At 36.2% G+C, this 18,151-nt stretch overlaps 1 protein-coding gene across 1 annotated transcript in view; it reads left to right on the top strand.

Moving 5' to 3' along the window:
* Nucleotides 1–18,151, top strand: part of Cep290 (centrosomal protein 290) — an 81,096-nt gene that overhangs the window by 40,638 nt on the left and 22,307 nt on the right. Inside the window, exons 26-39 of the mRNA XM_041664539.1 lie at nucleotides 478–589; nucleotides 2,270–2,475; nucleotides 3,355–3,506; nucleotides 5,339–5,450; nucleotides 6,508–6,963; nucleotides 8,141–8,305; nucleotides 9,858–9,965; nucleotides 10,169–10,303; nucleotides 10,724–10,990; nucleotides 11,582–11,689; nucleotides 12,290–12,489; nucleotides 14,319–14,532; nucleotides 15,529–15,666; nucleotides 17,523–17,744. Coding sequence (XP_041520473.1) covers nucleotides 478–589; nucleotides 2,270–2,475; nucleotides 3,355–3,506; nucleotides 5,339–5,450; nucleotides 6,508–6,963; nucleotides 8,141–8,305; nucleotides 9,858–9,965; nucleotides 10,169–10,303; nucleotides 10,724–10,990; nucleotides 11,582–11,689; nucleotides 12,290–12,489; nucleotides 14,319–14,532; nucleotides 15,529–15,666; nucleotides 17,523–17,744 — 2,595 coding nt within the window. The remainder of the gene's footprint in view (nucleotides 1–477; nucleotides 590–2,269; nucleotides 2,476–3,354; nucleotides 3,507–5,338; nucleotides 5,451–6,507; nucleotides 6,964–8,140; nucleotides 8,306–9,857; nucleotides 9,966–10,168; nucleotides 10,304–10,723; nucleotides 10,991–11,581; nucleotides 11,690–12,289; nucleotides 12,490–14,318; nucleotides 14,533–15,528; nucleotides 15,667–17,522; nucleotides 17,745–18,151) is intronic.

The raw sequence follows: 18,151 nt of genomic DNA, 5'->3' as shown, positions 1-18,151 counted from the left end.
AAATGTGGGATTTGTGCTTTTTGTTTTTACTGTTAACACCTAGCACCTGTCACTGATGATATACTAAGGATGTGCGCCTGAGTGCTTGTGTGAATGAGGCAAAAAAAGCAGTAGTTTGTGAAAGTTCTGAAGCCCCTCTGTGTTCCTTATTGGTTAAAATGAATAGGTGTCTTTAGTGGCAAAGGCTAATACATGGAAGTTTAGAGCCAGGTGTATTATATGCTAGAGTTTATTGTGTGTGTGTGTGTGTGTGTGTGTGTGTGTGTGTGTGTTGTGTGAGAAATTATAATTTGTAAAAAAAATATTTTTGAATTTGGTTAATTTCAGTATGATTTTTATCTGCATCTTTTAAAAATAAATCTTAAAAATTTCAATTAAAAATTGTGAGTGTTAAGAGATAATGCATAAGGTCGAAGCTGTGTCGTGTATGTGATACCCTTGCACTGTAGTCATCTGTAACGTCTGTCTCTTATTCAGTGTGAAAATGCATCTTTAAAAGAACAAATGGACGCCATAAGTAAAGAGCTGGAGATTACAAAGGAGAAGCTGCACACCATTGAACAAGCCTGGGAACAAGAAACTAAATTAGGTAAAGTCTTAACACAGAGAGGACCTGGTGACCATGCCTAAGAGCAATTGCTTGTACTGAAAATTCCTTTTCTGTAGTAAAATATGGGCATGAACTATATCCTACAGTGTAGTATACCGATTATAAATAATATCCTGGTGCTTGGTGTAGAGGTCTCACGTGAGTTTTTTTCCTAGTAAAGTCATATATTAATTTGTGACTAAACACTAGGTATTTTTAAATTATTTTAGCAATTAAAACCTAGTGATAATTTTGAAATATGTGTTTTTTGAGTGCAATGTTTATGTCTTATATATTATTTGATACCTTTAAATGAAAAGTTCACCACACTATATCAAAGAAAATTTGAGAATTTTTATTGCAGTAATATATTGTTATATTTTTATGTACTTTAAATAATAACCATTATTTGTTATATACCAAATCTAGTAGAAATTCAAAATATTTCTATATTTTAATCATTTATTTTATAAAAATTTGTGCAATATCCTGTTATTTGAGTGCTTATGTTTAAAGTGTTAATTTTTTTATTTTGCTATTATTTAGAATGATACAAAGATTACCTTCACTTATATCTGACTTACCATATTAATTTTTTTTAATTTTTTTAATGCTATTCCTTTCTTGTTTGTTTGTTTGGTTGGTCAGTTGGTTGGTTGATTTTTAGAGACAAGGTTTCTCTGTAGCTTTGGTGCCTGTCCTGGAACTAGCTCTTATAGACCAGGCTGGCCTTGAACTCACAGAGATTCACCTGCCTCTGCCTCCCAAGTGCTGGGATTAAAGCCATGTGCCACCACCGCAATATGATAGTATTTGCTATTATGTGTGTACAAGGCCCAACATAGTGCTCGTGATTTGAGATTATACATGTAAAATTTCTTAATCATATAACTTCAGATTGTACTTTTGACCATGGTGTTTGATAATGGTAATAATCATGCCATTGCACTTACATGTCCAAAGTGACACTGTTATCCTGTATTGCCCCAGTGCAGTTAGCATTCTTCCCATAGCAAGTGGTTCATTTCCAACATATGACAACCTTCTAACCTCTGCCAGCTCTGCACTGACCTTCACATTGGGTCTCAGTAACCTTATACTTAGAGTTGGACTTTGTTTGGACTGCCAACTCCCAAATAATGACACGGAGACCTCTTATTAAGTATGAAAGCTCCGCCTTAATTTTGGCTTATTCCTAACTAGCTCTTAAAATTTAGATGATCCTGTCTCTATTAATCTACATTCTGCTATGCGGCTTGTTACCTCTCCTCAGTACCTTACATCCAGCTGCCTTCCATGTCTGGATAGTGAATCTCTTGTGCATCAGATTCCTCCCAGAGTTCCTCTCTTACCCTGGATGTCCTGCCTATCTCTTCTGCCTAGCTATTGGCTGTTCAGCTCTTTAATAAACCAATCAGAAGGTACTTTAACAGAGACAGATATTCAGAGTGCACAAAAAGATTATCCCACAGCATACAGCTTTTATTTTCATTTGATTGGTTAATGGAGAGATTTAGTCTAGAAAGAAATGGAGAATAGGCATCAGACAGTTAGGAATAAATAAATAAAGGGAAGAATGCAGATATGTCTTAATTCAAAAGTTCATTTCCTGCTACAGACTGTACTACTTTTTTAATACCTCTTCTGAATTATCTCTGTGTGATGTATTATAACATACAGGAAAGGAATCAAACATGGATAAGGCAAGAAAATCAATGACAAATAGTGACATTGTTTCTATTTCCAAAAAAATCACTGTGTTGGAGATGAAGGAATTAAATGAAAGGCAGAGAGCTGAACACTGTCAGAAAATGTATGAACACCTGAGGACCTCCGTAAAACACATGGAAGAACGGAATTTTGAATTGGAAACCAAATTCACTGAGGTTTGTACAACTTTTATCATGTAATCAGACAACAAAGATTAGTGATAGTAGACACTGGATTTCTGAGAACTTTGTACTCTAAGACTGCATGTGTGTGCAGCATTTGCGTTTCATGTAATGGGTATACAGACAATTATTTTAAAATATGAATTGCTTTAGATTCAACCACTTATTTCTATACCCAGATTCTTTCTTGCAATGTCATGGTATTAGTTTTCATGAACAGAAGGATGTTGTTTCTTTAAAAAGCAAATTGTCTTCCAAACCCATATTTTCATTTAAAAATTACTCATTGTCTTTTATATTCCAGAATGAGTTTGGAAGTAAGACTATAGTAAGAAGAAAAATAGTTAAAAAAAACTCTTCAAAATCTTTAATAGGAGGTTATTAAAGATTTTTAATTGGTCTAAATAAACTGCAAATATTCAACAATTTATGATTAAAGAACACCTTACAGATGTTCTCTTAGGTTGATATATTTTCCAAAACATAAGTATTATTTTTATTTTAAGCCATAAATATTAATACAAGTTTATATAATTATTTTTAAAATTTATAAAGTTTTAACTCTTTGTAAGTACTTTGTTTATAGTTTAAAAATTCTTAGTGATTGCCTAAAATAAATAGCATATGATGGAATTGGAGTATTACTACATCTTTTTTATAATGTGTTCTTGATTCTTTCTTTAGTTTCTGAACTAAGGGAAAGTAAAGAAGCCATAGTACTCAGAAGTCTAGATGTTGTGTGTCTAGGCTGGGGCTGTAGTTCATTGGCATGCTTAGTTCACACGGGCTCTGGGTTCTAGTCCCAGTGTAAGGTAAAGCAGAATTCGTAAGATAAAATAGTTCTGAGGATAATTTATTGTCACTTTTCCACAGCTTACCAAAATCAACCTGGATGCCCAGAAGGTGGAGCAGATGCTGAGAGACGAACTAGCTGACAGTGTGAGCAAGGCCGTGAGTGATGCTGATAGACAGCGCATTCTCGAGTTAGAGAAGAAGGAGGTGGAGCTCAAAGTTGAAGTGTCTAAGTAAGTGCACACAACAGTTCAGTCATTTGATGTGTCTATTGATCTGCCTTTAGGAAGACCGATGATAGACAGATGGGACAATTTCCATACTCACTTTGTTTTTAAGAAGAGGATTAAGACCCCATGACATAGCACTGGAGAGGAAATGACCTCTCAAAGTTTGCCCCCACCCACCTGAAATGTAGGGATGCAGCTGTAGAAGGCACCAAAGCAGAACAGAAACCATGTATGGTGCACTTCTTACTCATGTCGCTTGTTTTTCAGGGGAAGTAGAGAGGGAAGAGCAGGGGTCACTTAATATTTATTTTACTAACTTTAAAAAGAAAAGAATTTTTTACCTTTTTATAAGGTTGATGTAAACATACTGTAGTGATATTTCATTTGTATTTTAATAAATGAAGCTTGCCTGAAGTTCAGAGTGTAAAACAGCCCCACTGGTCAGCCTTACAGACCAGGCAGTGGTGGCACACACCTTTAATCTCAGTAATCATCTGGTTTGCCATAGAAACTGGGTGGTAGTGGTGCACACCTTTAATCCCAGCCCTAGAGAGGACTATAAAATGGGAGGAGACAGGTCTCACATACATCTCATTCTGAGATCCCTGGAGGCAGGATTTCCATCTAAATCCGAGGTAAGAGCCAGTGGCTGGCTGTTTTGCTTTTCTGACCTTCAGTGGAACCCCAATATCTGTTTCTGTGTTTTTATTAGTCATGCTACAACATATAATTAATTTGTATTTTGATTTAATTAACATTTCTTAGAAACTAGCTGTGTGGTAGGCATTGTGTAAGACATTAGACATCAATTCATGGACTCTTGCCTACTAACACTTAGGTAAAAGTTTTTTTCATTTGGCAGTAGGAAATATGCCCAGTTATTTTAGAGTACTAAATATATGCTATGCACTCACTTTCTAGTCAGGGGCTTCTTTCATGGGTAATCCATGGGGAGCACTGAGTTTATATGTCAAGCACAAAGAACTTTTAGAATTGTGTGTGTGTGCTTATAAAATTATAACTATTCCTTCAGAGTTCTTGGGAAAATCGGTCACTTTTAATTCTTCCCATAATGGTTGACTTTGTCTCTTCTCATAAACCTTACCTTGTAAGATGCATTCATTTCATTATATTTTATTAACCACCAGTTATAGAGGCTTTCCAGTCTGTATGAGGAAACCCAATGTATATGTCCGTCCCACTTATCTCAAATTAATCTACCTCAAAAAAAAATGATTTGTTACAGGAATCATAAGGGAAATTTGTGCAAATGTATAATTTGTTTCTTTTTGTTTTTCAGCTAGTTGTTAAATCAAAATAAACCAGTCACACTTTCCATATAACATAACTTTCAAATATAAGGTTCTGTGTACAAAGCATATAATATGTAAAAGTGAAAATACATTTTACATTAATTCTTAACTGTACAGTTGCAACAGGTTAGCCTGTGTGCGTTGACCTACCATTTCCTAAATATAATAAAAAGTATCTTTGGGAGAATGTGTCGGGGTGAGTGTTTTCTGACCACCTGCCTTTGGAAAGTGACGTAGGTCATTGTCTCAGTTTCACTTAACAGATGGCATTATCTTTCCAAATGTGTATATTCTTCTGTACCACAGGCGATGGACTTCCCAGAGTAGGGGATGCTTTCGTAGATCACTTTTTGATCCTTTATAGAATTAGGTTTCATGAAATAGTTCAAGAGACCCTTGAACTCTTTGGACTTGGTGCAAAGAAGAGATGTCATAGACCAATTGCATTTCTAGAATGATATCTCAAAATTGGGACTTTTGGTGTTTGCTGAACTGTTCCTTAAATATTTTGTCACTTTCTAGACTGAGAGAGATTTCTGATATTGCCAAAAGACAAGTTGAGTTTTTGAATACGCAGCAACAGTCCAGGGAAAAGGAAGTGGAATCCCTCAGAATGCAGCTTCTGGACTACCAGGTGCATATTGTGCTGCCTCCTCTGTTTAGTCTGCTTGCTAAGCTCACTTCAGACTCTGACGGAGCCTGGCGTGCTAAGCAGGACTAGTTGCAGCAATAGAAACCTGTTCCTGTTAGTTGGAACTTTAGAAACCTTCCTTTTTCCTTCTTCCCTTCTTTCCTGTTCCCTCCCTCCCTCCCCTCCCCTCCCTTCCTTCCTTCCTTCCTTCCTTCCTCTTTCTTCCTCTTTCCTTCCCTCCCTTCTTTTCTCCATCCCTCTCTCCCTCCCTCCCTTCCTCTTTCTATCATTCTGGTTTTGAGATAGGATTTCTCTGTGTAGCTGTCCTGACTATCCTGGAACTAACTCTATAGAACAGGCTGACCTCGAACTCACAGAGATCCTCCTGCCTCTGCCTACCAAGTGCTAGGATTAAATGCATCCATCACCACTAGAAAACTAGAAAACATATTTTATTTCAAATACCTATAGATTCATTTGACAGCTGCCAGTCACAGTTAACATACTAAGGAGAAATAATTAATGAGTCTTTACTGACTGTATTTTCTCTTGTACATGTCTGTGGCTTTTAATATAACCCCATATTCTATAGTTCTTAGAGGAGTGAAATATTATATATGGCCAGATGGTGATGATGCACACCTTTAATCCCAGAACTTGGGAGGCAGAGACAGACAGATCACTGTGAGTTCAAGGCTAGCCTGGTCTACAAGAGCTAGTTCCAGGACAGGCTCCAAAGCTGCAAAGAAACCATGTCTCAAAAAAACCCAATACACCCCCACATATGTTTGTGTGTACACATATCTCTCAGAGTTGTGCTGTTATCTGTGAACTAAAGGGAAGACACTACTACAAACAACTATCATTTAATTAGAATTTTGAGTGTGTTTCATTCTGGATATATAGTTTCTAACTATTGTGTTAAAGTAAAATTGTTTTTTTAAAAAAAACTCACGTGCAACAGTGTTTTAAATTTTTATTAGTAAACCGTTGCTGAACCCATGGTGTGTTTATTGGCAAAACCCCTGACATTCACTATAAATATGTATTTTTTCGTTAGGCACAATCTGATGAAAAGGCGCTAATTGCCAAACTGCACCAACATGTTGTTGCTCTTCAGATTAGTGAGGCCACTACTCTTGGTAAGTTGGAGTCAGTTACATCTAAACTCCAGAAGATGGAGGCCTACAGTTTGCGCCTAGAGCAGAAACTGGATGAGAAAGAGCAGACCCTCTACTACGCTCGCCTGGAAGGCAGAAACAGAGCAAAACACCTGCGCCAAACCATTCAGTCTCTGCGAAGGCAGTTCAGTGGTGCCTTACCCCTGGCCCAGCAGGAAAAGTTCTCCAAAACTATGATTCAGCTGCAAAATGACAAACTGAAGATGATGCAGGAAATGAAAAGTTCTCAGCAAGAGCACAGGAATATGGAAAACAAAACACTGGAGATGGAATTAAAATTAAAAGGCTTGGAAGAATTGATAAGCACTTTAAAGGATGCCAGGGGAGCCCAAAAGGTAAAACTTGAACTGAAATTCAGTATTCCTGTTATGTAGTGATGTTGGTGTGATCTGTAGCTGTATGAGACATGTCCAATGTGCATTTAAAATGTGCGCTATAATTAGCTAGAGTTTATAAATTTAGGATTTGGACTTTCCTGAGCAAGACTCATTACCAAAATACTTTAAACATTCTAAAAAAGCTCTAATAAATTTTAAGTATAATAATTGAAGTGATTTCGTAGTTATCAGTTGATTTCTACTCTGAACAAATATTTTTTATTTGAATTATTTGTTTTTCTATGTTTTTACTTATAGATATTCCTTGTAAATACTTGCAGTTTTCATAGATTTCCACATTTATTTTATTTTTTTAATTTATCTATTTATTATATATAGTGTTCTGCCTGTATGTGTACTTAGAGGTCGGAAGGCACCAGATCTCATTATAGATGGTTGTGAGCCACCATGTGGTTGCTGGGAATTGATCTCAGCATCCAGTGCTCTTAACCTCTGAGCCATCTCTCCAGGCCTCCACATTTATTTTTTAAAGATTAATTTTTATCATTATTTGGGAAAAATCCTATTCTCTGTGCTAGAAATATTTAGAATTTTTTAAAATTTCATTTATTGGACAGATTTCTCAAAATTTGTTCTTTGACAATTTTATATGTATATATAATAGATTCTGATCACACCTATCTGTCTACTTTTTGTATCCTCCTCTTCCATCATTTCCCCCGCCCCGACCACTTCTTCCCATCAAATCCTTGTCCTATGCTTATGTTTTTGTTTTCATTTTGTTATCAACTGAGCTTGCCTAGTACCTCTCCTGTGAGCATGAGTGTGAAACTGTCCCCTGTAGCATGAATGAGTTGTCAGTGGCTGTCACAGTAGACAAGGGTAGGATGTCTAATCTGAACAGTATTACCAGTGAGTTAGTGCTGACTACAGTCAATGCTGTGAATGAAACTGAACACAAATGTTACTAATTTCTGTTTATTCATTTGAAAATAATTTGACGAATATTTTATTTTAATGTTGTACTTACTTTAGAATAATCTTTGGAAATTCTCACTAACTTTGCTGTGTGTTTTGGCTACGGACTGACTTCCTTTGTCATAGTATAGTTTGCCATTAATTTCAAGTAATATCATGACTAGTTACCTAGCATTTATGTGCATATATAATTTAGGTAATCAATTGGCATGTCAAAATAGAAGAGCTTCGCCTTCAGGAACTTAAACTAAACAGAGAACTAGTCAAGGGTAAAGAAGAAATCAAATACTTGAATAATATCATCTCTGAATATGAGCAGACCATCAACAGTCTCGAGGAAGAAATCGTTCAGCAGAGCAAGGTTTCGTTTTCTATTTCTGTTCTTTTTAAGACTTTAAATGTCAGATCATTACCTTTTAACTGTATTATTGTGATAAAATATAGTTCCTGTTATATTGAGTAACAAAATAACCTACTTCTTGCTTCTTAAACTCCAAACATGAAAATTGATTTCGTTGTAATAGAAGTCTTTATTTTATTTTATTTTTTGACAAGAACTTTAAATCTTTTTTTATTGCTTTATAAATAATACCATTCAAAATTTCCACTTCTTCCCCTCCTCCCATTTCCCTCCCGCTCACCTCTCCCCCTTCAGTCCTAAGAGAGGGCAGGGTACCCTGCCATGTGGGAAGTCCAAGACCCTCCCCACTCCATCAAGACTCAGGAAGGTGTGCATCCAAATAGACTAGGATCCCAAAAAGCCAGTACATGCAGTAGAGACACATCCCAGTGCCATTATCATTGGCTTCTCAGTCTGCCCCAATTGTCAGCCACATTAAGAGGGTCCAGTCTGTTCCCATGCTCGTTCAGTCCCAGTTAAGCTGGCTTTGGTGAGCTCCCATTAGATCAGGCACACTGTCTCAGTGGGTGGACCAACCCCTTGTGGGCCTGACTTTCTTGCTCGTATTCTTCCTCCTCTTCTTCAATTGGATTTGGGGAGCTCAGTCCAGTGCTCCAATGTGGGTCTCAGTCTTTATCTCCATCTGTCGTCGGAGGAAGGTTCTATGTTGATATTCAAGATAGTCATCAGTCTGATTGTGGGACAAGATCAGTTCAGACACACTCTCCTCCACTGCCCAGGGTCCTAGCTGGGGACATCCTTTATAAGCTTAAAAACAGTATGTCAGCAAGCTTAGTTGGTAAGTTAATGTTTCTTTTGATGTTAGTTATTTGACTCCTTCAGTCAGGTTTCTGCATGTTGTCATTGTTGATTTAGAACACAGCATGGGGTAGAAAAAGTAGATGCTTAAGAGCTAGACGACAACATTTATAAGACACACCCTCGCCACAGTCATTGTGTTCTGTGTGCTTAGTCTTTCTTCTTCTGTATCCTAGCTACTTATGCTCATGCTTTCACTGTCTGAAGATTGTCACTCACATTCCTTTTCTTGCCAGTGAACTGCAAAGGCTCCTGGGTATTGACTAGGAAATTGTGCCATGGGAGGGCTTGCTTTCATTTTCTAAACAATGTTTGCCATCCTCTCTTGTCTTACATATTTGTTTGTTATTGCTTGTTTCTTACTTCCTGGGATGTAAGTTCCTTGGTGACAGGGACTAGATTGTGTTTATTGCTGTGCTTGCATTGCCCCAAATAGTACTTTGAAAATATGTTTCATTAGACATAATTAGGATGGATGGATGGACTCATGACTAGATTGAAATTCTGACTTTACAGCTGCCTGCCCTTGTGATTTTAGGAAGTTGCTTGATCTCCTAAGTTTGTGTCTTTTCCCATATAACCAGAGTGCAAGTAATGATAGCAAAGCTGAGGGTTAAGTAAGAAAATGCATATCCGCTTGTTAATGCTCAATGTCACTGTGTATGCGCCTAACACAAATAAATGTCTCTTTCAGTTTCACGAAGAAAGACAGATGGCTTGGGATCAAAGAGAGGTTGAGCTGGAGCGCCAACTAGACATCTTTGACCGTCAGCAAAATGAAATACTCAGTGCCGCACAAAAGGTATCAAAAATAACTAATTATGTTTGATGCTTCTCTGAATTAGATAGCTTTTTAACTGTAGGATGCTTTATGTGGATTGTCCTGAGTTTCTTTGTTTAAAGACAAGTTAAATTTAGTTCATGATTTTTTCATACATTTATAAGATATAATATTGTTTACTTAATACTATACTGCTGTTTTTAAAACATATTATTTCTCAATAGTTTGAAGAGGCTACAGGATCAATGCCAGACCCCAGCTTGCCCCTTCCAAACCAACTTGAAATTGCTCTAAGAAAAATTAAGGAAAATATTCGAACAATTCTTAAAACACAAGCAACTTGCAAGTCATTAGAAGAGGTAATTTGAAGATTTTGTATTTTGATTGGAATTTTCTAAATAATATTTACTAATGTCAATAAAGTATAAAATGGTGGACTTCTTGCTAATTCCACTTTTTTATTCTTATATACTATTTCTAATAGCTGATAATGAATAGTCCATGCAGTTAATATGAATTTACCATTCATTTGTTTACTGCATTCTACTTTTGGGGACACTGAATGTTTTTAACAAGTGATAATCTTAAGTAAATTAAAATAAATATGTAAATAAATGAACTGTTGCAAAGAAATGTACTAAATAGAATTTAATTGTCAAACGACTGTTATCCATATGTGAAACACGAAGCGAGACTACTGCCTGTATGTGGCTAACATTCATCTGAAGCATTTCGAAGGACAAGCTGAAATGTAATAATTTCTTGTGACTTTACTATAGAAGCTACAAGAAAAAGAATCTGCTTTACGGTTGGCAGAGCAAAATATTCTGTCAAGAGACAAAGTAATCAATGAACTGAGGCTCCGATTGCCTGCCACAACTGATCGAGAGAAACTTATAGCTGAGCTCGACAGAAAAGAGCTGGAACCAAAATCTCAGCACACAATGAAAATCGCCCAACAGACCATTGCTAACATGCAGGCAAGGTTAAATCAGAAGGAAGAAGTCCTGAAGAAATACCAACATCTTCTGGAAAAAGCCAGAGAGGTATTTGTTATGCTGCTGTTTTTCTTATGTATTTCATTCAAACGCCACAAAATATTTCTCAATGTGGTAGTTCATTTTTGCTTTCAGATAACTCTGTTTAGGACTTGTTGTTTTCACATGGTTGGATTACAGATCTGTCAGTAAAACTGGCAGTTTGTGTACGTGCATCTTCTTCCTCTTGTGGACCCAGGTAAACGAGAGTCTCTGCTATGGAGACATGGCTGGTTTAGAAAATGTCAGGTGGATTTATGAGTGAAAATTGAAACAGTAAGGTTAACAATACTCCACAGGGGTAGTCTGTGGAGATCTAATTCTCTGGAACAGTAGGAGAGATCTAGTAATTTAAAATGTTCCAAGAAACAAAGGAACATTTTAATAAAATGCATATTATTTTAACGTTAAGAATAAATTGTAAGACTTGGATGGTCAGCATGAGCGCATGCTAGCAGAGATGTATATTGGCCTAATATACATATGCATGAAGAGATTATATCTTTTCTGTTCTGAGGTGTTGGAAGAGTAAAAATTAACTGAAAACATGAATGTATTTCAGTCATAATTTACAGTACGGCTTAACTTCTTGTGAAACAGGAGCAAAGAGAAATTGTTAAGAAGCATGAGGAAGACCTTCATGTCCTTCATCATAAATTAGAACTACAGGCTGAGAATTCACTCAATAAATTCAAGCAGACAGCCCAGGTAAGGTTCTGAGAATGTTGTTCTGTTCTTTATTGAGATGTGAGATCACATAATTTAAAATTTACCTCTTCATATCTCACAGGAGAACACACCTACCTTTGTGTTGATAAAATAATCATATGAGAAGCATCTCTGAGCATGAAAACATGATCAGTTTTTTAACCCAAATCCAACCCTCAGTAATTTTCAGTGCTTATAAAATCATATTTCTGTCTCTTGCCATGGACTGAAAGCCTCCTATGTTATGAGTCTACTCTTTTTTTTCAAATTCCATAATTTGTATTTATTTCCCAACTTTTGAATTAACCTCCTACTTGCCCTCATCAATCAATCTGTTCTTTATGTTTCAATGTGTTGAAAGTGGCCCTGATTCTCTTAACCCACAGCTTTACCTCATTAATTCATTGTCATAACCCTCCCCTGCACCTACATGCTGACTAAAACACAGGGCATACAAAGAGTACAGTCTATATCCTGTCTTCCTGATCCTTCTTTTCCTCTCAGAGTGTAGACTGCATTCTTCATAAAGAAATGTATAGGATGAGTCATGCATAGTCTCAGATCACACTTACTCATTACTAATCCTTTCATATCTCATAGGATTTACTAAACCAGTCTCCTGGTCCAGTACCTACCAACAAGCATTTCATCCGTCTGGCCGAGATGGAGCAGACAGTAGCAGAACAAGATGACTCTCTGGCCTCACTTCTTACCAAACTAAAGAAAGTATCAAAAGATTTGGAAAGACAAAAAGAAATTACTGAGTTAAAAGTCAGAGAATTTGAAAGCATCAAATTACGGTAAATCTTCGAAATCTTTTCAAAATGAGCAAATGGCAGTAAGGCTGTGCTGAAGCCTGTGTGAGCATTGTCGCGAGACATTCGTGTGCGTCATTTTGTCCACAGGACTCTGCAGCCATGGCCTTACAGGATGCGGTGGATGGACATGAGACAATCACAAGTTGTAGTCAGTCTTACTCAGAAGCCAATTTATTTTCTTCTCTAGAGTCTTATTTTTAACACTTCCACTGTCCACTTCATCCTCTGTAAATGAAAATGGCAGTGTTTCCTTGGGCTCCTTCAGAGTGCTGAGATGAATGAAGTCCCTACGGTCCTATGTACAAGTGTAGTTTGACAATTAGAAGCTCACATATAAATTGCTTTTGTTTAAACACCTAACAGTATGTGATAAAACAGAGGCTCAATAAGTGTTTGTTAAATAAAGATATCAAAAACTATAGTGTCAGAATGTTCACAACATCCTACATATTAAATATTGTAATTTAATTGGTGGTGCACACCTTTAATCCCAGCACTCAGGAGGCAGAAGCAGGCAACCTCTGTGACTTCAAGGCCAGCCTGGTCTACAGAGTTAGTTCCCGGATAATTAGCCAGGGATACACAGAGTAACCTGTCTCGAAAAACCAAAAAATTAAAAAATTTAAAAAAAGATTGTAATCATTAGCTAGCCTTTTTTTTTCTTTTTCTTTTTATAAATAGACCTTTAAACCTAAAATTGGTGTAAGGTTGTTCAGTTCCTAATCATAGAACCATCTCTCTGGGCCTGAACTCATATCTGATGAAAGTGAGAATGTTGACCCGCTTATGATTCTATTTCCTTTCTGATGGCTGTTAGAACTTTGACTGTTTACTCTTGGACCCAAGACACAATTATGCCCGTGTCACGGGAACCCCACAGAGCTGGTATCCAATGCAAACACACTGGGGTTTATTGATTACAAGTTAGCTAACTTGAACCATAATCTAACACACTGCCACAGGGGGTGGGGAAAAATGGCGCCAAGCTCTCAGGGTAATGGGTTTTTAAAGGGAAAACAGGGTGGCACAAGCCTTGGTGTTTCGGGATTGGGTAAAACGTGTACAACTTTTGAATTCATTGTTTGGGGTATAGGGAAATTTCAACACAGTCAAAACCGGTTCAAAGATGGTTGAACCAAGCAGATGTTGTTTGGACATCCTGGTGGGTCACTTTGACAAGAGCAGGCACAGTTTCTTGGGAATGTTTATGACCTTGCTGGGCTGCACTCACCCCCATAGTTAGGTCCTGTCTAAAATGGAGTTCTTTCTCAAATGAAATTTGTTATGCTCTTTGAATACCTCCCAAAGTTATCACGTTTGTGAATATGTAAGTAGTTGCCACTTGAGATTTTTTTTTTATTTTCTTTAAAATAGTATATTATGTTGCTTTTGTCTTAGGTTTTCTCATTCTATTGAATTTATTTTTTTGTATTTAATCTTAGCCATGTACTAGGTTATAAAATTACATTTTTTATAATCATTTTTCATTTCTTTGTTGAGACAGAGTGACCTAGAAATGGATGGTGTAGCTGTCCACAAGCTCCAGCATAATCTTCTGCTTCATCTGCCTCAGTGCTGAAATCATAGACATAAACCACCATGCCATACTAAAAATTACTAAGGCTTTTACATCTAATTCCTAAATGCAAAAAATGATACAGTTTCTGAAATAACTTGCATTTATAGTCTTTTACCATATAAAGTACTAGTAGTCATGGCTTTATACCTTTGTAAAGTTGTTTTGGTTTTTTTCAATTAAAATATTACTTGCAATACCCAGTCTGGTAAATTTATATGGTTGTTTCTCTCAGGCTCCAGGAGAACCATGCAGGGGAGGTGAAGAAAGCGCAGTCAGAAGTGGAGGACTTAAGGCGTGCTCTTGTCCAAGCACAGAAGGAGGCTCACAGTTTGAAGTCTGAACTCCAGGCTCAGAAAGAAGCAAACTCAAGAGCCCCCACAACCACAATGAAAAATCTAGTGGACAGGCTAAAGAGCCAATTGGCCTTGAAGGAGAAGCAACAAAAGGTAAGTGGCATATGTCCTCTCTGGAGAAAGGCCTAGAGAAGGCCTGGAGATGTGTAAAGGATGCTAGCATGGCTGTTAAAATGACACTTTATCTCATGCCTTCAAAGATGGTACTTTTGCATGGCTCTGCAATGGTAGTGCTATGTTAAAATGCAGATAAAGTTCAATTTATCTTTTTATGCCTGGTGATTTGCTGAATTACTTTCTCATTTTTCGTTGGGTTTTCATGTAGCTGGAACAATTTGAACAATTTAGGGGCTGGGATGGTATAAAGGAAGAAGGATTTAAGAAGTTGGCCACAGTGACTTTGTGGATAGAGATCTAATATGGAGTAGTAGCTTGATTGTTTTGTTTTTACTTATCTCATACTTGATAAGTGGATTAGAAGATGCTACATTTTCCCCACCTTAATTTATAAATTTTATGGGTAAATATTTTAAACCATGTCTTATAACATTACTCAGCTACCTAAATTCAGTAATTTCACATGAATGGATGCATAATGTGATGTTTTTCTAAGAGAAGAATTTATTGCTAGTTAGTGTATAAACTTGGAAATTTTCAAACAAAATATTCTTTTTTGAATTGCTTGGCATAAAGATTGCTTCTGAAAATAATTGTCAGGATTTTGAACTATTTCTGAAGAACTGAAAAATTTACAGTGGAAATTCAGTTGAAAACATTCCAGAGTTTGTGAGTTATATTTAATCAAATTCATTTTGTTAATCTTTCATTTGTTTGTTGAGACAGGTCTCACTCTGTAACCAGGCTGGCCTAGAACCCACTAGGTGTAAGCTGTCCTCAAGCTCACTGTACTCCTCTGCCTCAGCAACTTGGTGCTGATGAGATCATAGGCATGGGCAATACTTAAAATTAGATAGGATTTTGCATTTAATAGAAAAGTAGTCGAAAGTAATACTGCTTATTTTGCATTTTATTTTGCTCATGTACATTGTTAATTTTCCAGTAAAAATGTTTGTATATTGTAATTTTTAGGCACTTAGTCGAGCCCTGTTGGAACTCCGGGCCGAAATGACAGCTGCAGCTGAAGAACGTATTATTGCCGTAACTTCTCAGAAAGAGGCAAATCTCAACGTGCAGCAGGTTGTTGATCGACATACGAGAGAGCTAAAGGTGAGTATCAGCGCACGGATTAGTATGGCCAGATACGGGGTCAGTTCTGAGGATGTTTTTGAACTGTTGGCTAATTAGACAGATACACACACAGATTTAAGCAGTATATCCTTGTGTTACTCAGGTATTGACTATCATCTGGGGGATTTTGAAAAAGATGGACTACTATGAATTATGCTTACTAATAGAACCCATTGAAGAAACAGAACTCATTTAAGAGACATTTTATTTAGAAAATTTTAAAGCATTTTTAGTACATCTCAAGTATTACTGGGATTCAGGTCCAGCATGGACAAACACTCCACCACTGACCTAACTTCCAGCCCTCAGAATTCTTTTAAGGCTGTTTTGTTGGGATAATTTCAGGTTCACAACAAAATTGAGAAGACCAAGAGATCGGCAGACATACCAGACATACCTAGCTTCTTCCATAACTGCCATCCCCCACCAGTATGATGTCAATCTAGCTATAGAGATGAAGCCTTTCCTTCAAGTAAACTAATTTTTCTTTCTTTAAGAGAGGGTTTTCCTGTAGCTTTAGAGCCTGTCCTGGAACTAGCTCTAATAGAACAAACCAGGCTCACAGAGATCTGCCTGCCTCTGCCTCTTAAGTTTTGGGGTTAAAGGCAAGTTTCATCACCACCCAGCTAGTAAATTAATTTTTAACAACTTACTTTATTATTTTCTTATCTGACCAGTAAGCTTAGGGATTTAAACTTTTTTCCCTAATTACTCTTATATTCATAATAACTCTCAATTTGTTTTTTCCCCAAAAAGATTCTTTACAGAAAATTTCATATATATTGTGATAAAATTAAAAATCTAATTGCTTTCATTTTTTTAGTTTTATTTACTTCTGATTTTTTTCCATATATGACTTTTATTTTCATTAAATACTTTGGCAAGTAGATTTTCATTAATTTTTAAAAATAGCCTATTGTACTTTTCAATATAGTGATCATAAAAAATCTGTTAACTAAATAAATGTATAAAAAGGAAGAGTCCTTTACTGTTTTAGTTTTCTATATTACTGTTTTAGTATTCTCCTATTCATATGAAAGGCTGCTCCTGAGTTTTTTATCTTTTCATATCCATTTTTCAAAACTTTCTCCACAATATAATTTTCTTTTAAACACATTATAATAACATTAATTAATATTGCTAATAATACTATTTGACCTTAATCATTTATCCAATAAAACACATACTGGGTGGTGGTGGCTTACATAGGCAGGTGGATCTCTGTCAGTTCAAGGTTAACCAGGTATACAAAGAAAGTTCAGCACAGCCAGGGCTACACAGAGAAACTTTGTCTCAAGAAAACAAAAACAAAGAAAAAACAACCCATTTACACACTTAGTTGAATAAGACATTCCAGAACAAATAATAGCATGTTTTGACCACTGTCTTTATTCAGATCAGCTAAGAATTCCTGTGTTTACAGTCGTAGCTGCTGTCTCAGGCTGACTCCCATGTCTTGTCCTTACGAAGTAGTTCACAAAATGTTGAAGTCAGAGATTTAGGCTATGCAAATAGTGTGTTTTAGAATCTGTAAAGCATTGTTGTGTATGTTGGAAAGTATTGTTTTTTTTTATTATTTTACTTATAATGAAACATTTTGCAATAAAGTTTTGTTTTACTGTTTTTTGAAAATTATTTGTTTTGAATCGTTTCCTTTTGTTCTGGCAGGAATGAGGGAAATATCTGCAGTTTCTAATTTTCCCGTGTGCTGTATTTTAAAGATCTATAGTGGACTTGTGTTTCTAATGCATATTAGTAGTATAACTTCAAGTTTTTGTTGCTTTATCTTTAATACTTGAGGAAGATTTGTGAATAATTATTTTATCTCTTATTAGTTACAAATTGAAGATTTAAATGAAAATCTTTTAAAATTAAAAGAAGCTCTTAAAACAAGTAAAAACAAAGAAAATTCTCTAGCTGACAACTTAAATGATTTAAATAATGAACTGCAAAAAAAGCAAAAAGCTTATAATAAAATCCTTAGAGAGAAAGATGGAATTGATCAAGAAAATGACGAACTGAGAAGACAAATTAAAAGACTGTCCAGTGGGCTACAGGTAATACTGTATTTAATTCAGATATTGTATAAGGCATGATTGTTACTCATTTTAAAAACTCTTGTTGTTTTGTTTTTTGTTTGTTTGTTTGTTTTTGAGATAGGGTTTCTCTGTGTAGCCCTGACTGTCCTGGAACTCACTCTGTAGACAAGGCTGGCCTGAAACTTGGAGAGCCACTGGCCTCTGCCTCCCAAGTTCTGGGTTTAAAGGTGTGTGCTACCACCACCCAGCTCTTTGATTAGTTCTTTGAGTGACCTCTGTTGTATTTGTCTGTAGCGGGCCATGTACAGTGGTTACTTTCATGTTAGAAAACATGATTAATGTTAGCTTCACAAAATTTCTGTAATTAGAATGTTTAATGTGTCCTTTGATATTTCTCATGTAAAGTTATATCTTAATGTTTTCAG

This window comes from Microtus oregoni, unplaced genomic scaffold (assembly GCF_018167655.1).
Source record: "Microtus oregoni isolate MIOR12 unplaced genomic scaffold, Mior012 000001F_ref0000356, whole genome shotgun sequence".
NCBI lineage: Eukaryota > Metazoa > Chordata > Mammalia > Rodentia > Cricetidae > Microtus > Microtus oregoni.
The sequence above is the reverse complement of the archived record's forward strand: the minus strand, read 5'-3'. Positions and strand labels throughout refer to the sequence as shown.